The sequence below is a fragment of the Pipistrellus kuhlii genome, unplaced genomic scaffold (genome assembly GCF_014108245.1).
Source record: "Pipistrellus kuhlii isolate mPipKuh1 unplaced genomic scaffold, mPipKuh1.p scaffold_m20_p_1, whole genome shotgun sequence".
NCBI classification, from domain to species: domain Eukaryota; kingdom Metazoa; phylum Chordata; class Mammalia; order Chiroptera; family Vespertilionidae; genus Pipistrellus; species Pipistrellus kuhlii.
Genome location: NW_023425404.1, coordinates 31101563 through 31129473, shown reverse-complemented (window position 1 = coordinate 31129473; position 27911 = coordinate 31101563). Strand labels below are relative to the sequence as shown.

The 27911-nt window shown below is 40.6% G+C and overlaps 1 protein-coding gene across 3 annotated transcripts; it reads left to right on the top strand.

Annotated features, from left to right (window-relative positions):
• The first annotated feature begins 6 nt into the window (after positions 1–6).
• On the top strand, positions 7–21561 carry FEM1B (fem-1 homolog B). Of its 3 annotated transcripts, XM_045581112.1 has the most exons (3): positions 7–930; positions 3319–3390; positions 15502–21561. In XM_045581112.1, exons 1-3 carry the CDS (start codon positions 683–685, stop codon positions 17135–17137), a joined length of 1956 nt encoding a protein of 651 aa, XP_045437068.1. In that variant the 5' UTR covers positions 7–682; the 3' UTR covers positions 17138–21561. The 3 variants fall into 3 exon arrangements, with proteins under 3 accessions (XP_045437068.1, XP_036293624.1, XP_036293655.1); XM_036437731.2 differs by lacking the exon at positions 3319–3390 and having other exon boundaries at positions 8–930; XM_036437762.2 differs by lacking the exons at positions 7–930; positions 3319–3390 and adding an exon at positions 1495–1520.
• Positions 21562–27911: the final 6350 nt, after the last annotated feature.

Sequence of the window (27911 nt, the reverse complement as noted above, 5' to 3'; positions counted from 1 at the left end):
CACCCGCCCCCCCACTTCCGGCCCAGTCTGCAGAGGCTCGCCTTTCTCTCCGCCCGCAGATCGGGGCTGCAGCCGCGGGTGCGTTCCGCATCTCTCCGGGGGGGCCCCCCAGGCGTGGAGCTCCGGAGCCATCGGCAGCTTCTGGCACTTGTGAGCTGCGGTGGGCGCGGGCCCGCGCGTTCCCTCCGCCGGGGGAGGTCGGAGAACAGAGGCGGAGGCAGACTCGGGCCTGAGGCCCGGTGGACCGGGTCCAGGGAGACGCGCCCATCCTTCGCCGAACCGGGCGCGCGCGGCCCTCTTGGGACCTCGCCGGCGACCCGTAGTTCGGACGCGCGCCTGTCGCAGGCCGCAGGAAGGAGGGGTCCCGTCTGAGGCCTGGGGCGACGGCCGCTATGGAGATCACCTCGGCCCGGGGCCCGCGCCAGGAGCCTTGGGGGCGGCCCTGACCGCCCTCCTCCCTGCCGAGCCCGGGTCGCGGACGTGCCCCCCGCGGCCGCCCGCCACCCCTGCCTGTCAGCCCTCCCGGGGCCGCGCTGCTGCCTGGGCGCGGCGGCGGCGGCGGCGGCGCCCTGTTGAATGGGCTGCGAGGGCCCGGGTTTGTAGCGCTGGCGGACGCGGCCTCCGGGGGCGCAAGGCAACAGCAGCGGTGGCGACCAAACGGGTGTTGGAGTTGGCGGCGGCCATGGAGGGCCTGGCTGGCTATGTGTACAAGGCGGCCAGCGAGGGCAAGGTGCTGACCCTAGCCGCCTTGCTCCTCAACCGGTCCGAAAGCGACATCCGCTATCTGCTGGGCTACGTCAGCCAGCAAGGAGGGCAGCGCTCTACGCCCCTGATCATCGCCGCCCGCAATGGCCACGCCAAGGTGGTGCGCTTGCTGCTGGAACATTACCGGGTGCAGACGCAGCAGACTGGCACCGTCCGCTTCGACGGGTAGGTACCTCCCAACCCCTGGGCGCGCCGACCGACCGATCCTGGGTCCCTCCCCTACTCTCCCCCACTCTTTTCCTGGAGGTATCACTTGTCCCCTTTTGTACCTCCGCCTGCCCCATTCATGCCCACTTCATCTTCCGGGGCTAATCCTCCATCCCATGTTTTGCTGCTCATCCTCATCGGCCCCAACATCTTACTTCCTCTGTAGGTACATAAGCCACACCCGCTGTTTTGATGTCTAATAGTTTATTCTTCTCTAGATAGTCTGTGAGCAAGCAGTATGAAGGAGGTGGCTGCTTTTTTCAGGTTTTGCCTTTATCAGTGCAGAGGTTGTAACCGACATCAGAAATGAACGAGGCCAGCAGTTAACATTGACCAACCAGTTTTCAAGTTAGTGGGACTGTGAAGCCCTCAGTGGCTTTGCAGGGGCCTTAGTGTCAAAACAAGCCCCTAGCACCAGTAGCAGCACCACTTCCTAAAGGGTTGGTCACGCAGTCAGACATCCCCAGACATCACTGACATTCCACATTGCAGGGGGTGGATATATTGGCTATAAAAACGGCACTGAACTGGGTGTAGATGATGCCATGGTTAGATTACATGTTACCTGGCGATATTGTGGGGAAGCTTTATAAATTTACTGTTTTTCGTCGGGGGAGGGAGTTCAAAAATTCATATTATCAAAGTTAAAACTTGCCCTTTGGGTTGAATTTGTACATTTTTTTGGGGTATGCTAATGTTGAACACAGAATTGTAAGGTTTGACATTATTCTCTTTTCTGTGCTGGTGATCATAAAGTGTTTTACAGATTACAACTGCATAAGGATTTTGATTCATTGATTGCATTTGTTTTTGTTGACTTGTGCCAGAACTTAAGCTGTTTTAATATTTTCTTTTGAGGTAGGTGTAGTCCAAGCATAAAGATAAACGTATTTCTAGTTTTGGGGATTGAAACCTGCTTGGTTAAGACATGATTAAAAAAATCACTTCTTGAAGATAACTAGGGCATTGTTGAATTTTGATTGATTCTTTTTTAGGTTTAAATAATAAAGGCCTTTCCTTCTGTTTTAGATGAGAGGAAGATATTTTAAGAGTATTACATTTTAATGAAATGATATCCCATAGGTGGTGGTTAATCTCTGCTACTACCTCTCTAGACATTAAGGAAATGCTTTTCATGTTAACCAAAGATGGCACCCTGATTCACGTAGCTCCTTGCATTCCCAAAGCCTTTCCTGTACCCAGAGGAGTGAAGCAGACAGACCCCTGAACTTCCCGCACCATTCCAGTTGTATAGGCAGAGGCATCCACTGAGATGAGAATCTCTGCCAAAACAGTCCTTGGGAACAGTGCTGCTGAACTTGCTAAGGCCTATTTGGATGAGGGAAGAATAATGGGGAGAAAACATAGTTCTCTAAACATTTGGAAAAGCTTTGCTTTCACCACTGTTTTTCTTAACCATCAAAGAGAAAATTATTTTGACATAGCAATTAAAAGACCTTGAAATGATTAGAAATTGAGCCTATTTTGTGGCTTACCTTGCCCAGTAATCTGCACTGGCCTGTGACATTAAGGGGCTCAGTGAGCAAACATTTACTGAACACCTACTGTGTGCTGGGTTCTGTGCTATTAATTGGGTAGGCAGAGATGATTAACATACTGTTCCCATGTGGAGGGAGACGGTCTAGTTAGGCGGGGGAGAGATAGATATATCAATGAGTAATTGCAGATGCTGTGCCATTTAGAAATCTTTTGAACTACTGAGGAGCACCGGAAGAGGAAGTGCTCAGCTTTGGGGGAATCAGGGAAGGCTTCATAGCCAGTGATGCTTGAGCTGAGTCTTAAGAGGATTGTAGGAAGTGAAGAAGAGAGTCCGCAGCATAATGTATTTGCAGTGACAAGTGTCTTAGTGCAGTTGCAGGAAGGGATTCAAACCAGGGAAATTAAGACTGAGATTGTGGGAGACAAGAGGGGTGGAGGCCAGATTTTGATGATCTTTGTGTAAAGTATCAAGAGTCACATGGGTGAGATTCCAGTCACAAACATTTCTATCATTCATGATTTCCTCTGAGCCTCCTTGAAGCTTTTTTGTTTATGGATTGTTACAGTTTGAATTTATTAATGGCTATGATAAAATAGTTTAGTATTTATTTATTAAATGCCTATGCTGGGCCTGGCCCTGTGCCACATTTTATGGAAGATTCAGAAAAATGTAAAGTTCCTACTTTTGACTAATTAACAAAAGAGAATTGAAGTGTATGGCCACTTTTCTGCCCATTCACAGGACTCAGATTATTGTGCAGTTTATCCCAGTCATTGTAGCATTTCAGAACTAGATAAAGAGAGTGTTATAGTAACTGTGATGATTTTACTTTGCGCTCATTCCAGACATTGTGAAAGTGTTAGCCTGAGGTGTTCACAGAATGAAGCTCACTCATCCCTTAGGGACTGGCTTTTGAGGTACTTAGTCAGACTCCCATTTTTATTTATTTTTGCCTATTTTTAAATTAAAAAATATATTTTATTGATTTTAGAGAGGAAGAGAGAGGGAGAGAGAGAGATAGAAGCATCAATGATGAGAGAGAATCATTGATTATCTGCCTCCTGCATGACCCCTATTGGGGATTGAGCCTGCAACTCAGGCATGTGCCCTTGCTGGAATTGAACCCGGGACCCTTCAGTCTGCAGGCTGATGCTGTATACATTGAGCCAAACCAGCTAGGGCAATTTTTAAATATATTTTTATTGATCTCAGAGAGGAAGGAAGGGGGAGATAGAAACATCAGTGATGAGAGAGAATCATTGATTGGCTGCTTGCTACACGCCCCCCACTGGGGATTAAGCCCATAACCCGGGCATGAGCCCTTGACTGGAATAGAGCCTGGGATCCCTCAGTCTTCAGGCTGACGTTCTGTCCACCGAGCCAAATCGGCCAGGGCCCTATTTTTTTAATTGAATTTATTGTGATAGCCTATCTAATAAAAGTAATATGCAAATTAACTGTCATTCTGCGGCAAAGATGGCGGCACCCATAGTGGCTGGGGCAGGACACTGATGGTTTCACCCCGACAACGTGAGCCCAGCTGTCATGTGCGGCCTGCAGGCAGCACCCAGCAGGGCTTGCTTGCCCATGGCTGTGGTGTGGAGCAGGCAGATCCTGCAGAGAGCAGAGAACCACAGGGAACGGGCCTAAGCTTTCAGTAGGACATTTCCTGAGGGCTCCTGGATGGAGCGGGTGCAGGTCAGGCTGAGGAACCCTCTCCCCCTGCATGAATTTTGTGCACTGGGCCCCTAGTTGGTTAATAAAATTGTATAGGTTTCAGGTGTACAATTCTATAATACATCATCTGTATATTGTTGAGTGGTCACCACCTCAAATCAAGTCTCCTTCCATCTCCATTTATCTCCTCTTTACCCTCTTCTGTCTTCCCCTATCCCCTTTCCCTGTGGTAATTACTATACCATTGCCTGTGTCTATGAAGTGTTTTTTCTTAATCCTTTCACCTTTTTCACCTGTGGTACATTTATACAACGAAATACTACTCGGCTGTGAAAAAGGAACGCTTACTCTTTGTGACAACATGGTTGGACCTGGAGAGTATTATGCTAAGTAAAATAAGCCATTTAGAAAAAGACAAGTACCATATGATTTCACTTATGTGTGGAATATAATGAACAAAATAAACTAACAAACAGAATAGAAACAGACTCAGATACAAGTAACGGACTTACAGTTGTGTGTGTGTGTGTGTGTGTGTGTGTGTGTGTGTGTGTGTGTGTGGTGTGGTGGGGGGAAGGGAGAGGATCGGGTTTTGGGGTTTGAGTGAAAAAGGTGAAGGGGTGAAGCTAAACCCCCGTCTTTATAGTACGTTGACATTTGAGATCCATGGCCAGGGGTAACAAATAGTGTTTTCCAACTTTTAGTTACTTATGTATCGTCTTCATAATTTTTTTTTTTGCCAAATTGTTTACCACCTCTTCTGTTATATGTCAAATATTAAAAACAAAACAAAACACAGTCTCACTTCTTAGCTTTATCCTAAGCAACACACTCAGTATAATTATGGGCTTGACATGGTATGTTTTGTACGTGTGTGTGTGTGTGTGTGTGTGTGTGTGTGTGTGTGTGTGAGAGAGAGAGAGAGAGAGAGAGAGAGAGTAAAATAACATTAAAAATATAAAGAAAAGGTCTATGTTCTGCCTAAAAACTTCTATAATACCTTAGGAAACAAAAGTAAATTCATCATAGAACTTCAACAGGGAAGGGATTACCCTCCCAGGTTAAGTTCTATGATGATATTTGAGTCCTTGTTCATATATTTGGGAGTAACATTTGAAATTGTTTTTACTTATGGCTTACAATGTGAACGATAAAATAGACACAGATGAGTGGATAAGAAGAAAAGTTACATGAATGGGAATGAAAGAACCTTAAGTTGGAGAATGGGAAGATGTTAAGAATGTTACAGAAATGGAAACAGAACAAAGGCTAGGTGTCATGTGATCACACACTATTTTGCTGGCTTGAGTGCTCAGGGCCTGACTGCTCTGTGCCAGAATTTGTAGGAACCCTATAACTAGGAGAGGTTTGCTGACATAGATGGGAAGGAGAACAGGACCTCTGGGAATTCTGAGGCTTTTTGTTGAGTGCTTTAACTTTTAAAGGCAGTGCTACTGCCCTAGCCAGTTTGGTTCAGTGAATAGAGCATCTGTCAGCCTGTGGATCAAAGGGTCCCAATTTCGATTCCGGTCAAGGGCATATACTGCGGTTGCAGGATCCTGGCCCTGGTGGTAGTGGTGTGTGGGGCCATGCGGGAGGCAACCAATTGATGTGCTTCTCTCACATCGATGTTTCTCTCCATCTCTCCTCTCCCTTTCACTCTCTAAAAATCAATGGAAAAATATCCTCAGGTGAGGATTTAAAAAAATAAAAAATAGCAAAGGAGAGAGGAATAAGATATCCTAGGAGAAGAAACTAAATGAGATGAATGAACAACAACAAAAAAAGTGCTACTACTGAAATTTTTAATGAATGTTCAGGTAGAGGAAAGGCATGAGAGTCACATCATTTGACTTTAATAAGAAGTCATTGCCAGTCTATATTTCCAGGAGCTATGTTTGATCTAATAAATGATTTTAAGGACTTTGGTTACATTTAATGAGTTTTTATTTCCATTTCAAATGCTTGAATCAGACATTGTTATTTCAAATTGAACCAGGAAATAGTTAAGCTTAATTTTGTGAACAGAAATGTTATCTTTTATTGTGAAGTGTTTCCATAATCTGATGTATACATTTTGTGTAAAAAGTGAATATCAGATTATAGTTTCTTGATTTTTTAATATGAAATAATAGAAAGTACATTGCAGTTTTGGACTGAGTTTAGAAATGTCATGGTTTTATAGAGTGCTTCTCTTATAGGCACTAAGTAAATATTGCATTAATTTTATTATATTTTTACTTTTTGTTATAAATGTGTTTAATATTTTGTTTGAGGCAGTGTATGCTTATAATTTTAGCTGAATTTAATGGAAGAAGAAATGTCATAGATGCTAGGATTATAATTCTTTTTAATATCTTTAATATTTTTGTTTATATGTAGAAATTAAAATTTTACTATGGCTAATGTTTCTGGAGGACTAGTCATTTTATAATATACCAGAGGCCCAATGTACAAAATTCATGCAAGAGTAGGCCTTCAGCCGAAACTGGTTTGACTCAGTGGATAGAGCGTCAGCCTGAAGACTCAAGGGTCCCAGGTTTGATTCTGGTCAAGGGCATGTACCTTGGTTGCGGGCACATCCCCAGTAGGAGGTGTGCAGGAGGCAGCTGATCAATGTTTCTCTCTCATCGATGTTTTTAACTCTCTATCTCTCTCTCTTCCTCTCTGTAAAAAATCAATAAAATATATTAAAAAAAAAAAAAAAGAGTAGGCCTTCACAGCCGTGGCGGCTGCCTCGATCCCTCACTCAATCCCTTGCAGCCATGTTGTCTGCCTTGACTCCCCTGCTTCATTCAGACAGCCTTCTGGATAGCCGTTTGGTCAATTTGCATATTGTGCTTTTATTATTATAGATTGCATTGAATTTGTTTTGGTGATAAACTGCTTAAGGAATTGTAATTGCCTCAGTGAAAATAGGTAATGGGAATTTTTTTGAGGTAGCTTGCCACAAAAAATATAGAAAAATGGAAATTATTAGGTTATATCAGGAAAAGTATTAAACTATTGAAAAAACCAAGTGAAGTATATACTTATAATTTAATTTTTTCTCTTACATAATTCTTGAAATTTGAGGGCAGAAAAATATTTTAATCATTTCCCCCCCTCTTTTTAAGCTTTAAAATGGGGTCATATTTATCTTGTACTGTTATTTCCAGAGTTACAGATAATGTATGTGAATGCCCCATTTTAATGTAATATTTCTTAAGTTTTTGGTAGTTTAGGTTCATGTTCCTGGCATAATAATTTTACACTTAAAATAAAAAAAAATTCTCTGAGGATATGTTTTTATTGATTTTAGAGAGAAAGGAAGGGAGAGGGAGAGAGAAGAAACACTGATGAGAGAGAGAAACATGCATTGGCTGCCTCCTGCACACACTCTTGATGGAATTGAACGTGTGACCTTTTGGTGTATGGGATGATGCTCCAAACAGCTGAGCCACACTGACTGGGACAATAATTTTATACTTTTAAGAGTGCAAGAAAATATTGGAACTATGTAGATGTAACTATATATTAATTGTGTGTTAATTTTAGGGTAGATTATATAAACAATCAGGTTGAAAAAAATGCTTTTTAAATTGAAACAAATGTCATGGGTTATGATTTCTTATAGTTGGTGCATTTAATAGTTTCCAAAGTACTCTTTTATTTTTAGCCTCATAAACTTTTTAGTTACGTATCTGTAAAATGGGCATATTAATAGTATCTACCTCATAGGGTAATAGAGAGGAGGTTATTGTGAGAAAGAAATGAGATATATTAAACACTTAACACAGTGCTTGGCACATTGAAAGTATTAGCTATTGGTGTTCATTTAAACTGTTATTCTTTAAAATGACTTGTGCCTCTTTTTGTTTATAATTATACCTATTTTTAGTTAAGGTATAACATCTAGTAAGGTGCATAACTCTTAAGTGTACAATGTGGTAAGATTTTAATATGTTTACATATGTAAAATCATCTTCTAGATCAAATCAGAGAAGGGGCCAAAATCTAAAATCCAGCCTAAATCGCGGGCCGAATGGTTTACTGAACAGTCATAAACTGTCATTGTGATGGAAACGCAGCTGAGTGCAGTGATGACAGCGCGGTGCGGGCCACATTGCAAGGCCTGGCGGGACGGATTTGGCCCGCGGGCCTTGTGTTTGACACGTGTGTTCTAGATCAATATGTAGAACATTTTTATCATTCTATAATCATTCTATAAGTTTCCCTTCTGCCTTTTATCAGTCAATTCCTCTCCTTTCCCATCCTACTAATAATGATTATTCTGCCTTTTATCACCATAGATTAGTTTTGCCTATATTTGAATTTCCTATAAATAAAATAATAACAGTATATTCTTTTCTGTATAGCTTTTTTTCTTCTTCTTAACATGGTCTATGAGATTTATCATGTAGTTGCATGTCTAAGTAGTTTGTTTATTTGATGCTTTGTAATATTCCATTGTATAAATATATAGCAGCTTATTTATCCTGGTGATGGATATTTTGATTATTTCCAATAATAAAGCTGCTTTGAAAACTTTTGTATATGTTTTCTGGTGGACATTTGCATTCTTTTCTTTTTAGTATATACCAGCTATGGAATTGTTGGGTCATAAGATGGATATATGTTTAACTTTAATAGTTATTGCCAGTTTTCCCAAAGTGGTTCAACCAAATTACATTTCTCCCAGCAATTTTCACCAGCAATAAGAGTTTGTATTGCTCTACACCCTGGTGAACACTTAGTATGTCATGTTAGTTCTTATTAATTTTAGCTATTCTAGTGGGTGTGTATGTTGGTAACTCCTGGTTTTAATTTGCATTCCTCTGGTGAGTAATTATCTTGAACATGTTGTCATGTTTGTAGTTATTTGAGTATCTTTTGTGAAGTATACTTGTTTAATCTTTTCACCCATTTTTAAAAAATCTTTATCCAAGGATAATTTTTTCCATTGATCTTTAGAGAGAGAATAGAAGGAAGGGAGAGGGAGAGAGAAAGAAACATCGATGTGAGAGAAACACATCAACTGGTTGCCTTCTGCACATCCCAACGAGGGCCAGGGATCGAATATGCAACCGAGGTATGTGCCCTTGATGGGGAATCAAACTCTAACCCTTTGGTCTGAGGGCCAGTGCTCTGACCCAAACTGGCTAGGGCATTTTCACCCATTTTTTAATGGGGTTGCTTACTTTTTCTTTTCTTTTTAAAAAATATATTTTATTGATTTTTCTTACAGAGAGGAAGGGAGAGAGATAGAGAGCTAGAAATGTTGATGAGAGAGAAACATCGACCACAGCTGCCTCTTGCACATTCCCTATGGGGATGTGCCCGCAACCAAGGTACATGCCCTTGACCGGAATCGAACCTGGGACCTTTCAGTACGCAGACCGATGTTCTACCACTGAGCCAAACCGATTTCGGCTGCTTGTTTTTTCTTTTTCTTTTTTTTTTTAATTTAAAGTATATTTTATTGATTTTATACAGAGAGGAAGGGAGAGAGATAGTTAGAAACATTGATGAGAGAGAGTCATCAATCAGCTGCCTCCTGCACACCCCCTACTGGGGATATGCCCGCAACCAAGGTACATGCCCTTGACCGGAATCGAACCCAGGACCTTTCAGTCCCCAAGCCGATGCTCTGTCCATTGAGCCAAACCGGTTTTGGCTGCTTGCTTTTTCTTATTGAGTTGTCAAATACATCTAATACAAATGCCTTCTCCCAGTGAGTGGATTGCCTGTTTTCTTTCTTTACAATGTCTTTTGATGAGAAGCTTTTAATTTTAATGTAGTCTAATTAATAAATTTTTATGGTTATTGCTATTTTAAAAATTATTTCATTTAATTGATTTTAGAGAAGAAAGGAGAGCTAGTGAGAAACATGGATTTGTTGTCTATTCTTTTATGCATTCATTGGTTGATTCTTGTATTTGCCCTTATCTGGGTTCGAACCACAACTTTGCCATATTGGGACATACTTAAATCAACTGACCTACCTGGCCAGGACTGGTTATTCCCTATTTTTTCATTCTGTTTAAGAATTTGTCATCTACCCTGAGGTCATGACGATATTTTTTTTAAAGAAACTTTTATTGTTTGCTTTTCATATTACAGGTTAATGCTACTTCTCATTTTTGTGTATGGTGTGAGATAAGAGTCAAGGTTGATTTTTTTCCCCCCCTCCCATACAGGCACTTAGTTGTTTCCAGCACCATTTGTTTCAAAGACCATACTTTGTACCTGAAATTCACTTGAGCATTTGTCATACCTTGAACATTTGGAGTTTTTGTTTGTTTGGTCTGTCCTTGTACCAGTGACACATTAATTACTATAGTTTGTCCTTCAATTTTATTTTTCTTTTAAGATTATCTTGGTTGTTCTAGGTCCTTTGCATATCTAATTTATTGTAGAATTGGCTTCTCAATTTCTACACACATGTGAATGCATCTGCTAAGATTTTGATTGTATCAGATCTATAGGTCATTTTGAGGGAGAATTGATATCTTAGCACTTTTGAGTCTTCTAAACCATGAACATGAACTATTTCTCCATTTATTTAGGTCTTCAATTTATCCTGAATGTTTTGTAGTTTTCAATGTAGAGGTCTTACATATTTTTTCTTCGACAGTGAAAAAATTTTTTGAAGTTTGTGTTAACCATGATAATAAAAATATAATAAACGAATTTTAATTAAATTGTTAGCAGATGTACAGTTGGAAACCACTAAAACATATGTATGTAATGTCTTATTTTCTTATTCATTCTTTAGTTTAAAAAATTATTTGGCACTTAAAAAATAAGTTTGAGAGGGCTTCTAAATTTTTTTTTTGAGATTTATCTCAAAATTTATCTTGATTTAAAATGCACAGATCTTAAGTGTGCAGTTAGGTGACTTTTTTTCCCCTATCCACCCATGATAGATATATATATATATGATATGGGATATTTTCAGTAGCTTTAAACCTCTTCCCAGTCAGTTCTACATCCTTCTTCATATGTAGCCCCATGAGAAGGCTTTGCTTATAAACGTTTTCTGTCTTTATTTGAAAAGTGGTTGCTTTTGAATTATTATCAGTGGGTTTTTTATATTCAGCAGAAATAATGGTGGTGTTTTTTGGATGTTGTTAATTGGGATTAACCTATGACATTTATATTATATTAGGAGGATTGTACTCTTTTACTTCATGGGAGACATAGTTTGAGCTGTGTTATAAAGTTGCATGGTGAGAAAATCAGCAGTAAGGTGTTTGGTAATTAATTGCTCTAGTGAATATTGCTTTTGATTGACCTTTTTCTTTAACTTCCAAATAGGTATATTTAGTGATTGTAGCATAGTAGATTTAACTATCTCCAGCAAATATCTACTTTTAGGGTTGATAGTAATAGGATGAAAAGTTGGGAAACTGAAGTTGGGAAAAAATTGAAATGAAAAAGTGGGAAAGATTGGCTTCCTAGCAAGCTAATTTTATTTATTTATTTATTTATTTATTTATTTATTTATTTATTTATTTAATATCTTTTTATTGATTTCAGAGAGGAATGGAGAGGGAGAAGAGATAGAAACATCAGTGATGAGAGAGAATCATTGATTGGCTGTTTCTTGTGTACCCCACACTGGGGATCGAGCCTGCAACCCAGGCTTATGGTGTGACAGAGAATCAAACCATGACCTCCTGAGTAATAGGTCAACACTCAACCACTGAGCCATGCTGGCTGGGCCCTAGCAAGCTAATTTTATATAAGTAATGAATCTGGCATATATTAAACATTTAGTAATTAAGTGGTGATTATGAAGCCACACCGTCCAATCATAAACTGAAGGTCAGGGAAGATGCCTACTCGGTTTTTGAAAAGTACGGTACTAGTTTCCTTCTGTTAGTGTTTTTTCCCCAGTGGCTTAGTTGAGGAACACACATAGAGGCACACAGACATAACATACACAATTTTTTTAATAGTTGTTACTGATTTTTAGAGCGAGAGAAAGGGAGAGTGTAAAATCAGCTGCCTTCTCATGGCCCTTACTGGGGATTGAGCCGGCAACTCAGGCATGTATCCTGACTGGGAATCAAAGTGACAACATTTTGATGCACGGGAGGACATGTAACCAACTAAGCCACATCGGCTAGGGCTATACATACTCGTATATATTTTTTATCTTTTTTTTATTTTTTATTTTTATAATAAATTTTTACTGTTCATATTATTACAAATGTTCCTTCTTTCCCCTCCCCCCCCATTGCTCTCCTCCACCAGGTTCCCACCCCACCCTCTGTCCTTTTCCCATCCCCCATTGTCCTCATCCATAGGTGCACAGTTTATGTTCAGTCTCTTCCCACAGCCCCCTCTCCCCTTTTCCCCAAGAATCGTCAGTTCTCTCCCCTTCCATACCTCTGATTCTATTATATTCACCAGTTAATATTGTTCATCAGATTTTTTTTTTTTAATTTCCTTGGTTTTTAGATTCACTTGTTGATAGTTGCGTATTTGTTGTTCATAATTTTTTTCTTTATTTACTTTCTCTTCTGAAAGAACCCCCTTCAGCAATTCATATAATTCTGGTTTGGTGGTGATGAACTCCTTTAGCTTTTTTTTTTTTTTTTTTTTTAATAGTGAAGCTCTTTATCTGACCTTCGATTCTGAATGATAGCTTTGCTGGATAGATTATCTTTGGCTGTAGGTTCTTACTATTCATCACCTTGAATATTTCTTACCATTCCCGTCTGGCCTGCATAGTTTCTGTTGAGAAATCAGCTGACAATCTCATAGGTGCTCCTTTATAGGTAACTACCTGCTTTGCTCTTGCTGCTTTTAATATTCTCTCTTTATTGGAATTTTAATTATGGAATTATTGCTCTTGGAATTTTAATTATGATGTGTCTTGATGTGGTCCTCTTTGGGTTCCTTTTGTTTGGAGTTCTGTGCGCTTCCTGGACTTGTAAGTCTAATTCTTCCACCAGGTGGGGGAAGTTTTCTGTCACTATTTCTTTCAGTATGTTTTCGATATCTTGCTCTCTCTCATCTTCTGGGACCCCCATAATTCTGATGTTGGTTCACTTGAAGTTGTCCCAGAGGTTTCTTACATTATCTTCAATTTTCTGGATTCTCTTGCCTGCTTGCTTATGTGGAGGAGTGTCTTCTGGCTCTTTATGTTCCAAATCTTTGACTTGATTCTTGCGATCTTCCATTCTGTTTTTAGGACTCTGTATAATATTTTTTATTTCAGACAATGTATTCTTTATTGTTGATTCCTTATCATTTCTTGTTGATTCCTTATTAATTCTAGTTGATCCCTTTTCATATCCTCATAGGTCTTATCGACCTTTTCTAGGAAATTCTTGAAAAATCTTATAAGCGTAGATTTGAACTTCTATATCAAGTCGCTTTTTGTCCTCCATTTCTTTTGTTTGTGATCTATTTCGTTGTCTCGGCATTTTCGCAGCTTCCCTGATGGGATGGGGTTTCAGGGTGGAGCCTACAGCCTTGGCTTCCGTCAGCCCCGCCCTATGCAGTTCCTGAGTCCCAGTAATCCCCAGGGTCCTTCAGTACTCCTTGCAAGTACCTCTGAGAGAAAGGTGCCCTCGATTTTCTCCTGCTACCAAACAGTCTAGCCTCTCCCCACATGAGCCTAAAACTGAGGTTCAGTTCCATTGGAAGTGGAGTTGGAGGTGGCGTTCAGAGCAGTCTGGAGCTTTTGTGTCCTTCCCGCCAGGGCAATCCCGTGACATCCAATGTGCGCGCCTCCGGGACCTCCTTTCGCTGCTCCCCCGGGGTTCTGCCTCAGAGCCCAGCCCCCTATGGATGAGCCTGGGTCCCTAGGATCTGGCCTAGAACTGGGGTTCAGAGCAGTCGGAACTGGGGCCCAGCACAGCCGGAGCTTTTATCTCCTTCCCGCTAGGGAACGCCAGCCAGGCACTCAGCCGCCCTTCCTCTCTGGCTCCGTCTTCTCCGTGTGCCACGTGTCTCTGTACCTTAGGCTTTTACAGCTCCTCTGCGCTTCCTTCTGGTTTTCTCCTTGCTTCTCGTTGTAGAATTTCCAGTCAGTCGACTTTCCTGTAGTTCTGGGTAATGTCCATTTTATATTTTAGTTGTATTTTATTGAAATTGTTGTGTGTGGCTGCGGCTAGGTGTTTACCTGTGCAGCCATCTTGGATTCTCCCCCACACTAGTATATATTTTTTAAATTGGAGTATACATAAGAGAGATAGTTATATAAAAGTACATATTTACAAAGTCCCCTTGGTGCTTCCTGCCATTTACTTCCTCTTCTTAAAGGTAACCAGTATCCTGACTAATGACACTACAGATAGATCTGTAAATGTAATAATATAGTATGTACTATGTTCTGTTGACTGCTTATGCCACGTGTGTCAAACACAAGGCCCGCGGGCCAAATCCGTCCCGCCAGGCCTTGCAATGTGGCCCGCACCGCGCTGTCATCACTGCACTCCGCTGCGTTTCCATCACAATGACAGTTTATGACTGTTCAGTAAACCATTCGGCCTGCGATTTAGGCTGGATTTTAGATTTTGGCCCCTTCTCTGATTGAGTTCGACACCCCTAGCTTATGCTCAGCATCATGTTTATGTGATCCATCCATTTTGTTGTGGGAGCAGTGATTGTTTCAGTCTCTTTTCTGTATTAGAGTACGCATAATATTTGGTTAGCTTAGATAATCTTAGGGCAAAGTTATCTGCTTAAATACTTTTCTCTCTAAAGCAGTTTGTAACACAGTGAAACCTTAGAGATTGGGTGGCTTTCTTACTGACTTACGGAGAGAAGCTGGTACCTGGGGGTTACTGGGAAGGAGGAACATGCACATGGCCCCGCTCTTAAGAGCTAGTGTTATCAGGATTTACCCAGCGTGTAGCTGGGTTCGGAAGGCGCGATTCAGGAGGGATTTAAGCAGCCTAAAGCTCCAGAGGGGAAAAAAAGAGCGCGGCTTAACGTTTTGCCCTAATTAAATACATATGTATGTATATGTATACACACACACACACACACACACACACACATATATATGAGCTAGTGTATCAGTGTGGTAGTAAAGAAGTTACATATCTCTATTCATTTCCTCTATCTGAAATTTATTTACTTTTGCTAGTAGAAAGTTGGTGATGTTTTGAAAAGTGTATTTGCTTTAGTAGTAAACTAATAGCTCATGTTTGTTGAGCTCATACTAGATACAGATTCTATGCATAGTGCTTTACTTAAATTACCTGGCTTTATTTTCACCAAAAATAATGTTTTTTTTTTTTTTTTTTTTTTTAATATTCTGTAAATTGAAGTTTTGGTCAGTACAAATGAATCCATTCTTTAAATTTATGTGGCCTCCATTTTCTGACTGTTGTTCTTTTCCTTAATAGGTATGTCATTGATGGTGCCACTGCACTGTGGTGTGCAGCAGGAGCAGGACATTTTGAAGTTGTTAAACTTCTAGTCAGTCATGGAGCCAACGTGAACCATACTACAGTGACTAACTCGACCCCTCTGCGGGCAGCTTGCTTTGATGGCAGACTGGACATTGTGAAATACTTGGTTGAAAATAATGCCAACATCAGTATTGCCAACAAGTATGACAACACCTGCCTAATGATTGCAGCATATAAGGGACACACTGATGTGGTCAGATATCTTTTAGAACAGCGTGCTGATCCCAATGCTAAAGCACATTGTGGAGCCACAGCATTGCACTTTGCAGCTGAAGCTGGGCACATAGACATTGTGAAAGAGCTGATCAAATGGCGGGCTGCGATCGTGGTGAACGGCCACGGGATGACACCATTAAAAGTGGCTGCCGAAAGCTGTAAAGCTGATGTCGTCGAACTGTTGCTCTCTCACGCTGATTGTGACCGAAGAAGTCGGATTGAAGCTTTGGAACTCTTGGGTGCCTCCTTTGCAAATGACCGTGAGAACTATGACATCATGAAGACATACCACTATTTATATTTAGCCATGTTGGAAAGATTTCAAGATGGTGATAACATTCTTGAGAAAGAGGTTCTCCCACCAATCCATGCTTATGGGAACAGAACTGAATGTAGAAATCCTCAGGAACTGGAATCCATTCGACAAGACAGAGATGCTCTTCATATGGAAGGCCTTATAGTTCGGGAACGGATTTTAGGTGCTGACAACATTGATGTTTCCCATCCCATCATTTACAGGGGAGCTGTCTATGCAGATAATATGGAATTCGAACAGTGTATCAAGTTGTGGCTTCATGCCCTGCACCTCAGACAGAAAGGTAACAGGAATACCCACAAGGATCTGCTTCGATTTGCTCAAGTTTTCTCACAGATGATACATTTGAATGAAACTGTGAAAGCGCCAGATATAGAATGCGTTTTGAGATGCAGTGTTTTGGAAATAGAACAAAGTATGAACAGAGTAAGAAATATTTCAGATGCTGATGTCCACAGCGCTATGGACAACTATGAATGTAATCTCTACACCTTTCTGTATTTAGTGTGCATCTCCACCAAAACACAGTGCAGTGAAGAAGATCAGTGCAAAATTAACAAGCAGATCTACAACCTGATTCATCTTGATCCCAGAACTCGGGAAGGTTTCACCTTGCTGCATCTTGCTGTCAATTCGAATACCCCAGTTGATGATTTCCATACCAATGACGTTTGTAGCTTTCCAAATGCACTTGTCACCAAGCTTCTGCTAGATTGTGGTGCTGAGGTGAATGCTGTGGACAACGAAGGGAACAGTGCCCTTCATATTATCGTTCAGTACAACAGGCCCATCAGTGATTTTTTGACCTTGCACTCTATCATCATTAGCCTAGTTGAAGCTGGCGCTCACACAGACATGACAAATAAACAGAATAAGACTCCACTAGACAAAAGTACAACTGGGGTATCTGAAATACTACTCAAAACTCAAATGAAGATGAGTCTCAAGTGCCTGGCTGCCCGAGCAGTTCGGGCTAATGACATTAACTACCAAGACCAGATCCCCAGAACTCTTGAAGAATTTGTTGGATATCATTAAGTGACTGGATATGTAAAATTGTTTAATGTGGTGCTAAAAAGTAAAGAACTTTAATCACAGACAATAGAATTATGTGTTCATAAATTCTACTTTTCTTTCCATTACCCTTTCTCTATACCCACCCTTCCTTAGTTTTGTATTTGGTCTTCTTGCCTCATATGGTAATTGATTTCAAATACACTTTAAACAAAGCCACATTGTTTAGGTGTAACTAATCTAAGGTGTTTGAATATTGGTCATTTAACTTTTTTTTTTTTTAAGGAATGAATATAAAATGTTTTGTTTATGTAACAGAGAACATTTCTAATTTGAAGTTGATAATGTTTGAAAAAAATTGCCTACAAAAGTATTTCTGTTAAGCCTTTGTCAGCATGTTATTCTTGTAGCAGTTTTAAGGATTTCATGAAGAAAAACAACTAAGAGTGAACTTTAAAAGTAATGGGATACCCAGGTGTTTTGCACATGCCAAATTGCTGTAGGTAGTTTTCACTCTTCCATTAATTATGTGGATTGATGCAGCACAATATAGCATCAGGAGGATTTAAAAAAATATAACTGCAGATTAATCTGAAAAATAAGCTTACTTAATAATAGTTATAAATTTATAAAGTTAAATCAATTGAAATTATTGCATTATGCTGGGTGGTATATACCAAGTAGTAATAATCTTAAAGTGACTTTTCAGAAAATATTGATGGACTATTTGCCTTTAGGCTTCAAATTCTAAAATCCTTTGAAGTCTCTGTTTTATTGTAGTTTATCTAAATCACAGCAGTCTGCATTTGACTCAGCTCACAAACATTAAAAATTATGAATGCTGTGTTTTCTTATGAAACAAATTGTCACATATAGTTACACATTCTATTTTTTTTCTTTCTTTCCTCCTGAGTGATAATTTTTAAATTTGGAAACTACTTTTCTAGCAGGCATTATCTGTGTTTCCCTATTAAGGTGTGTATGACAGATGAAAGGAACCAGGATATTTAAAAAATTTTTTTTCCACTTTAGTCTGTGATAAATAGAAAAAAATCACTAGTGTGGTATAGGAGATTAAATATTTTTGATGACGAAAAGAATTTGCAGTGCCACTTTGAAAGATAGTTCTGTTTGAGAGCTGCACATTTTTCAACCACAAAATGTCACTTATTCCGACAGGTTGTACAGAGGTTTTTATGTTTTGTTTTGTTTTAATGGCAACATTTTAAATGTTAGATTAAAAGATTGTTCTGTGATTATCTTTTAAGCATTACAGAAGTTCAAACAAAGCATACACACCTATTTTTATTGATGTTAAAAAATGATAAAGTAAAATTAGCTATATCTGTATTTTTCTCTCTAGTGCCAAATGAATGCCTTAGCTATTCATAGTGCATGGTACTGTAAGTGAAGACCTACAGCTTTTTTGTTCTTTCATGAAAAGCATTATAATGATGTAGCAACATCAGATATAAACTTAAAACCTGTAAGGTTTCAGTTAACATTTTATGTATGGAAATGGCTTTGTGAAGTATAAGAGAAAGGTTGCAGTTGGATCAGTATAAAACATAATGACCAAGCCAAAATCAGCACCTAGGGCCTTAAATAAAATAGAGATACCCCACAAAATGAAATGCTTTGAAGGGTGGGAGGGAACGTTAAGAGCTTAAAGGGGGAACTTTAAGAGCTTTCCCCCCAAGAATGCAAGATACTTTCACAGCTACTGTAGTTATACTAGTACTTCGTGAGTCTTCTTGCTTCAGTTAGGAACGCTGTGATGGTTAATTCTGTCATGGTAATATATTTCTGTTTTCCTAACCTGAGTTTTTACAAGGAAAATTGGTTTAAAGGGAGGTATTTGAATGAACCCTAACTTGAAAATTACTGGCCTTGACCCCCCTGGTGTTTGTCAAGGAAATACTGTACCTTGCTCTTGGCAACTTTAATGGACTGAAAGAGAAAACGCCGATCTTCAAGGTGAGTGAAGCACACCTCTATAGCTCAGATCAGACCCTGCGTTTTTTCAGACTTCAAGGCCTGCTTATTGACAGCCTGAGGCATGGCTGTGATACATGGTATTCGGTTTCATTATTAATGTATATGATTTTAAACACCAACAATTCAAGTATCAGAGAATGTTGCATGTTCTAAAAATCATTTCATCCCTTTGGCTACCCAGGACCAGCACTCTTTTAGCTATTGCTTATTTGTAAAATGAAGATAATGATTATGTGTACATATTTAGACATCAAAATTTAATGATGCTGTTTTTGAGAAGGGAGGACTGAATGCTGGAGAAAGTAAAACTGCTGATTGAAATGCTGACAAAGTTGGAGAAAATTTGAAGACAGTGGAATAAACTATGAACTCTGCTGATGGTAACTGAGATTTTTTTTTTTTTTTTTTCTATAGAAGTACATGTGTACTACATTGCTAAGGACCTGATTCTGTCTTGTAAAATCAGATATGTTTTGTGAAACACCTGTATAAAACCATTCTTGAAATGTGATCTACATGCCTGTTTTTTTTATTTGTTTTTGGTAGAATTTAAAATATGTTTAGCCCAAACCCTTCCCAAACTTAAGTTTGTTTTTGATTTTTTTTTTTTTTAAGGAAAATAAATAGGTAAGAAAGGTGATAGTTCTGTATCTCAGCTCTCTGAGAACTCTAGACTGTTTCCATTTTCCAGCCACTTTTGACATTTTATGTTTCTTATTGGTATGATTAAGCTTTAGATTGTAAGTCTTCCTTGGTAGCATTACAAATTTAATCAAAACTTCTTTGTCTTGTTCATAACTGTCATATATTTGGTTGACCTAGAGGCCTAGGTGGATGAGTGCCTGGGCAAACCATGTGAAACTTGCTAGGTTTTGTGCTTTTAGTAGAGTTGGTAAAAATGAGTTTTTGAGGTTAGGTAACTAACTCAAGAGACGAGCAGCAAATTCATCCCCTCAGTTGATAAAGACGGGACATTTTTGACAGAATTCTGATACAACATTGTGTGTTTTTTTTTTCTTCCCCCAGTTTACTTTGGTTGCACAGTCCCACTACTGTAAGGTTCTTTGCTGTGAGAACTTCAAACAAATTCGAAAGCAAGCTTTGGTCTTGCTTATTTCTGGGAAGGGTTTTATTTTGTGATACTAACTGTTGATAATCATGAGAAAGTGGTAATCATGAGAAATTTAGGTGTGATAGCACTGTGTGAAGTAAAGATGATTTGAGGGCAGTGGATCCCTAAATAACTGCATTTGGCAAGTGTTTTTAGAAATTGAAATCCCATGGGAACAACACTGTTACTGCAGTGGAGGCAGCTCCTTGATGAATAAGACCATGTTGGATTATTCAGGTAGAGCATTGGGGTGAGGAATGAGTCGCTTGACCTTGGATTACAGTTTGCTGGTTTTAGAAGCAGCCGGCGATTAAACTAGTGAGTAGATGGATAAAAGTATAACAACTTGTTTTTATGGAAGATATTCTGTGAAAGTCGTAAATGTTCCTTTTCAGGCTAGTCAGATGTACCAACGTACAGATGACTATTCTGTTTTTCCTCACTAACTATACTGTAACATAAAAATGGGTTAAAGAAATCCAAACTCTGCCTTTTGCTCTCTGACAAGTTACTAGTTCATAAAATTGTAAGCTGTGTCTCCCACTGTGAAAATGCACAGCTCTGCTCTGGACATCCTCTCTGGCAAGTAGAAAGCTCCTACTGTGTGTGGCCCATGGAGGGCCTTCTCATCCATGTCTGGCAGATTTGCCCACACCTCCAGATGGGCTGGGTTGTATAGCATCTCCACCCCCAAATATGGGATCTGAAATAAATACTACACTGATAGTGGTGATAGATATATTACTTTTTAAAACTGTAAAGTAAATGTGGTCTCTAGTCCTAGGTTTGTGGTGTGTTCATTTGTATTACTGTGTAGGGAAGGGACACATTGACGTGGTGGTTATGGGGAGTGTATTTTGATGTGTGCAGGGGTGAGTATTGCTAAACTATTAACAGCTTTTCATTTAGGGGTGAGTCACGTGACGAACGGCCCACTCACAACAATGAAGGAACGAAGATGCAAGCTTTGCCAAGTGATGAAGTGAACAAGGTTTTGTATGTTTTAAATCAGGTGTTGTGAAATTTGTGCATGGCTTTTTTTTTTATTGTTGCGTAGTAATTGGTAGAGGAGAAACCATGGGGGAAAAAATCCTCAGATTTGCTAACCAATCTTTTCAGAGGTACAGAGTTGGGGAGTAAAATCTGACTGGCTTTATGTGTTGAAAGTTCCCATTTTTATAATAATCATCCCATCCTGCAATCCTCCATGGAGAGGAACTAAATGGTTGTATTCTAGTAATTCACTGTGATTTATAAAAACCAGTGATGTTATTCTGTTGTGCACTTTTGTCAAACCATTTACGTGACTTTAATAAACTTAGTGAACTTGCTGACTGCACATGAGGTCTAGTAGTGATTTATATATTGCATGACATTTTCTATTTGAGTTTGACATGTAGAATCATTTTTAATTTCATGGCAATTTATAGTCCTAATAGATCAGTTAATTTGAAACTAACAAAATAGCTGGGTAAACAGAAAACAGTGGTGTTTGTGTTCAGTAAATGTTTGAAAAAACAACCCTAAACTACCTCGAAGTTTGTGTCCTTATTGTCATGTGCCTTAGTTGAGCTGCTCTTTATTGCCAGTTATACATATGTATGGGGGGAAACTTCAGATAGTAAAGACAATTTAAATAGTTAAAACAAGAAAATTCGCTTCCCATGTCTCTCTGCCTCCCATTTGAACTCTTCAAAGGTAATCACCATAACTGGTTTTTTGAGTAGCTTCTCAGAACTTTCCTGTGCATGTGTGTATTTATTTTCCTTTTTCATTAAAAAAAATACACATGGATTTTTATCCTATTCTGCATCTTGCCTTTTTTTTTTTTTTTTTTTAATTGACTTCAGTGTGGAAGGGAGAGGGACAGAAACATCAGTGAGGAGAGAATCATCCATCAGCTGCCTCCTGCAGGCCCCCCTCCCCCCGCCCTGGGGATCGGGCCTGCAACCCAGGCATGTGCCCTTGGCCCAAATCGAACCTGGGAACCTGGGACCCGTCAGTCTGCAGGCCGACACTCCATTCACTGAGCAAAACCAGCTTGGGCTGTATCTTGTCTTTTTCAGCTATATCTTAGACATTTTTATTTTTTTATTTTGGTAGATATAGATTTAAAAAACAAAACTTAATAGCAATTACTTCTATAGGTGGACCTACAATTTATTTAACCAGACTTAATTGTTGAATTTTCAGGTTTTCAGATTATTTATATTCCAAATAATGCTTCAGTGAACATCCTAATATATTCTATTCATAGAACAAATTCATTACTAGCACTGGGATTTCTGGTTTAGTTACTGCGTATATGAAATCTTATTAGAAGTTACCAAATTGCCTTCTATCTGCCTACACCTTTATTGACACCAGATATTACCTAATTATTTAGTTTTTGTCAAGATGATTGATGAAAAATAACATTTCATGGTTTTGATGTGTGTCCCTTTATTATGAGTAAGGCTGGCCTTTTCATGTATTTACTGATCTGTATATTGCTTTTGGGTTGTCATCTTTTTCTTGTTAAACTTTTTTTTGAAAGCTTAAGGAAATTTTCTGTCATATGTCACAGTTTATACTTTGTTTTACTTTAAATATAGTAGTTTTTATAGCAGAAATTTACATTTTTATGTAGCCAAATTTGTCTTTTGTAATTTGCTTGTTGTAAGGTGGTTCCATTCCAAGGTCATAAATCTTTTTTAACCATGTTTTCTTCTAGTTCTTTACTGGCTTTTCCCTCCTACTTCTCTCCTTCCTCCTCCTATTTCTCTCCTCCTCCTCTTTCCCTTCTCCTCTTTCCTTTCTCCTCCTCTTTAGGTGGTTCATAAAGCTTGTTGGCAAGGTTAGATAAATTGTGTTTTCTAATCTGCCCGTGCTTTGTAAATTTGGTGTGCTTAGTCCATTCCAAGATCAGGACTGGGGTTTGCTCCTGCCTCAACAAGTGGGAATAAATTTGAAAATTAGCACTTATTAAGCCCTTGCTATGCATCAGGCACTATACCGGGGGTGTGCATACACAAATAAGAAAGATGGTTCCTGCCCTTGGTAAGCTTGTCCAGCGAAATGCCCCTATTTGAAATCTGATTTTCTATTTTTTCTTCAAATTTTAATTTTAATTTTAATTTCCCAAATAAAATGTTATGTTACTTTAAAAAAATTATTGATTTTTTTTTTATAGAGAAGAAGGGAGAGGGACAGAGAGTTAGACATATGGATGAGAGAGAATCATCGATCAGCTGCCTCCTGCACACCCCCCACCAGGGATGTGCCTGCAACCAAGGTACATGCCTAGGAATCGAACCTGGGACCCTTCAGTCCGCAAGCCGATGCTCTATTCACTGAGCCAAACCCATTTCGGCTGATGTTCCTTTTTTATCCTGGTTTGGGCCATATTCTAAAATGTTTCAGAAAACATCATCTGAGTTGCTGCTTGTTTTTTTTTTATGTAGTACCAGGGAGATAGGAACGAAGAACATGAAAAACTGATAAGAGGCCGAAACTGGTTTGGCTCAGTGGATAGAGCGTTGGCCTGTGGACTTAAGGTCCCAGGTTCGATTCCGGTCAAGGGCATGTGCCTTGGTTTTGGGCATGTCCCCAGTGGGGGGTGTGTGGGAGGCAGCTGATCGATGTTCCTCTCTCATTATGTTTCTAACTCTCTTCTTCTCTGTAAAAAAAATCAATAAAATACATTAAAAAAATAAAAATGTATAAAAACTGATAAGAGAAGGTGAGTCCATTAAGGAAGGTATTCCATCCTTTTTAAAGCAAACGTTTTAATGCTTCTACCCTACTGTAAACCTCATGAGTTTGCTAAGTATGTTTTAGCCTGTATCACATTGAAAAGTTTCAGAGCTCAGGTACCAGGCTTCTCACACTGTTAACCCTAAACCTTCAAAGGTCTGTTCTACAGTTTCACTTTCTGTTTTGGAACTTGCAGACCTGCTTTATTTTAGTGTGATGTCAGAGCTAATGGAATAGACAGTGACGCAAAAACAGAGGAGAGTCTGGTTGATGTTAGTGCTAATGTAAGGATAATTTGGGGGGTTTTGTTAAGTAGTATAATAAGTAGTGCTGAATAAAGGGTTGACATGACATTAGCTAAAGATAAAAACAAAGAGCAATGTATTGTTGATTGAAAATGGGATCATTCACCACTAAGGCAGTGTTAAGTCACCGAAGGCACATCTGGTGGTTGGGGTGAGGTGTGGTTGCAGTGAGTCATTGTGCCAGAAAGGCAGCATGAGTAAGCCAGCTGCTTCTATTATAGGCTGCTTGGCATCTTGGGGCTTGAAGCCATGGGACCGACTCCAGTCTAGTGTCTCCTTCTGGGAGCTTATTGACACTGAAGCTCTGGTACTGATGGAGAGAGCAGCTTGTGTTTTAAAGACCTAGGAAAGGAGTTCCCCACCTCCCAGGAGCTCTCCCACATTTGCCTGGTAGTTACTCCCCCTCTGTTGTATTCAAGTTAGTACTTTGCCCTTTCCACCTGATGCCTGCCCTGCAAAGAAACACCCCCTTCCTTAACAGAGGGAAACGCAGGAGCTCCACTGTTTGCACGGGAAGGAGGTCCATAGCTGGGGGCGGTGTGTGTGTGTGTGTGTGTGTGTGTGTGTGTGTGTGTGGTGGTGGTGGTGGTGGTGGTGGTAGGGAGGGAAGGGGGCATGTTTTGCCTGTAGCTGCCACCAAGATTGGCCCCAGGGCAGCTGAGAAAGGCTTGCCTGTTTAAGAAACTGACATTGAGGATTAGAGAATAACAGAATTTTGTGGCTCTATAAGGTTCTCTATAAGTTTTAATGGGCTTGGAATTGCATCATAGAAATCGGATTTGGGAGATCTGAGTGAAACTTAGTCTGTGGTTCTGATTGAGGTGGCTCTGGAACCCCACTTTGAGAAGCTCAGTTCTGGATACATAATCTATTTTAAGAGGCACAAATTGCCCTCCGACCTTGCATGCCTACACCATCTAATGCCAGAGAGAAGCAGCACTTATCCCTGGATTTCTCCTTTCCAGCTCTCAGCTGCTGGAACTGACACAGTAGATGTCCATTTCCCTGAAGAACACTGATGGCACAAAGGCCTGAGGACCCTTGAGTCTACCCACGATTTGCCCCTCAATTTCTGTGTCTTCTCTGAGGGGCTGCCCCTCCACTTGGGCTCTCACCATGTCAGTCAACAGTGAAACCACCCAGGACACCTTGCCCATCTAAATCATAACTTCTTGTTGGAGGCCTTTCTCCTCCATCAGACAGTGAGCCTAGAACTTAAAAAGTCCCCACAATCCATGGGCCAAATTACAAAACCATCTTCTGTTGGTATTTGGTTTACAAGAGTCAGACCTTGCCCAGGCACGTGTTTCTCCTGTGCACTTGCTTGTTGCAGACCTCCTTAAGTATCATGTCGCTACCTGGAAGTCCAAGCAGCTGGTTTAGAGTATTGTCTGGGATGGGTCTAATGCTTTTAAAATAGTGAACAATACTGAACCATTTTTAAGTGAGTTGCATTTCATGTTAACGCTTGAGTTCAGCCCTTAGCTCCATCATCAGTTATTATTCTACCAGATAGAACATTGCTAATAACATCCATCTGTGAACCACACTATGAATTTTAATGTTGATTTGAGGTTGCACTTTGGGTTGCTTGCCACTATTTATCAAAACTGCTGTTCATCTTCTCTCCCGGACAACAGCAAAAATCTGCAGCAAATCCCACTCTGGAGACTTGCTGGATGAGAGTCTTTTAACTGCAGGCTGGAGCTGAGTTAATTTGATCACCATTATGGTGATAACACAATTCCCATTACTCATCATGAAAGGTCACCTGTGCATGTTAACCCCTAGCCCAGGGGTCTTCAAACTACGGCCCGCGGGCCACATGCGGCCCGCAGAGGAGTCTGATCCGGCCCGCCAGGTTTTTTGGGCAGTGAGCACAGCCGAGGTGTTACAGTAGGAATTATTATAGTAGTTCATATAGTCCGGCCCTCCAGCTCTCTGAGGGACCGTGATCTGGCCCCCACTTTAAAAAGTTTGAGGACCCCTGCCGGGCCTAGCCTATATGTTCATTTGCCCTCTGACCTCATCTGTCAGCACCAGGGGAACTTTGAAGCAAAGTTGGCTTGGGCCCTCTCCCACGTATTAAATCTGAATCCCCGGGCTGGGCCTTTGCATACCGTGTTTCCCCGAAAATAAGACATCCTCCGAAAATAAGACCTAGCGCATGGAAAGATAAGACATCCCCTGAAAATAAGACCTAGCGCAACCTTGGGAGAAAAAATCAATATAAGACATTGTCTTATTTTCTGGGAAACAGGGTAAGTATCTTTTAAAGCTCCCAGGTGATTCTCATATGCAGCCAGGCCTGAGAAATTGCTCTAGCATAGGGGTGTCGAACTCAATCAGAGAAGGGGCCAAAATCTAAAATCCAGCCTAAATCGCGGGCCGAATGGTTTACTGAACAGTCATAAACTGTCATTGTGATGGAAACGCAGCGGAGTGCAGTGATGACAGCGCGGTGCGGGCCACATTGCAAGGCCTGGCGGGACGGATTTGGCCCGCGGGCCTTGTGTTTGACACATGTGCGTCTAGCATGAGGCTCCACACAAGATAAGATTCACCTTCTCTGCTTGCCCTACCAGGCACTCTATATTTTATTGATTTTCCAAGGGATAGAGAGCTAGAAATGTCGATGAGAGAAACATTGACTGGCTGTCTCCTGCACACCCCCCACTGGGGATGTGCCCGCAACCAAGGCACATGCCCTTGACTGGAATCGAACCTGGGACCATTCAGTCCGCAGACCGACGCTCTATCCACTGAGCCAAACCTGTTTTGGCCCTACCAGGCACTCTTAAGCCAGTCTTAAATGTTTATACCCAGAGCAAATACATTGGGAAAGGGAAATTGATAAGGAAAAGAGAAAGACAATACAAAGGGCTTAAAGATGCATGCCTCCCATTCTTTTAATCTTATCCGTAGTTCTTGGTGTAGGGCTGGGGGAGGCATGGAAGGCCTGGAATTCTGGGAATAGGCTCTCTAAGAGTTCAGAGGTTGCAATTCAGTGACTTCTGCCTGCATCTGACAATATATTTTGTTTGGCCTGCAGTGTGGTTGTACATGGAAATTTAAAAAAATTAGAATTCCAGTCTCTAAAAGTAAGGGTCCAAAAAAGTATTCTCTCAGTTGATTTTTGACAGGACTTGGCTCTTAAAAGTGGGGGTTCATTGATTCTCCTTCAGCAAGGTTACTCCATTCATGGGGATAATGACTCCTGGCTCCTTGGGACTACAGTAGCACAGAAATAGAATGGAGACAAGGTGGTCTTAAGAGCAGCCTGTGTGTGAAGGTGGAGACACCCGAAGTCAGGGTGTGAGAAGGTCAGCACTGACACCCAGTTTGGAGAGGTCTGGGAGGTCTGGCAGGACTGGGAGGGGAGAGCCGGGACTAAGGGTTTCAACCATCCAAATTGGCCAAAGATGGAATGGCTGGTCTTGGGAGGGAGAGAGGGCTCCGTCACTGGAGATGTCCATCGCACACCAGGCAGCCACTTGAGGGAGCACATGGCAGACAAGGCCCTCCCACCACATGATGGGGAGGAAGTAGGAAGCCTCTTTCACCCCCATCCTCTCCTTTAAAGAACAGAGTGCATTAGCTAGCGCTTTTTGCCCACAGAAAGGGAAGTTGGCACCTTGGTTGTCTTTAG

What these genes read in the sequence shown, in the direction of transcription:
- FEM1B (XM_045581112.1), top strand. Translation starts at nt 683, where the DNA reads ATGGAGGGCCTGGCTGGCTATGTGTACAAGGCGGCCAGCGAGGGCAAG. An exon ending in GGCACCGTCCGCTTCGACGG is followed by an intron (nt 931 to 3,318) that starts GTAGGTACCTCC and finishes CGCTCATTCCAG; the next exon opens with ACATTGTGAAAGTGTTAGCC. An exon ending in CTTAGGGACTGGCTTTTGAG is followed by an intron (nt 3,391 to 15,501) that starts GTACTTAGTCAG and finishes TTTCCTTAATAG; the next exon opens with GTATGTCATTGATGGTGCCA.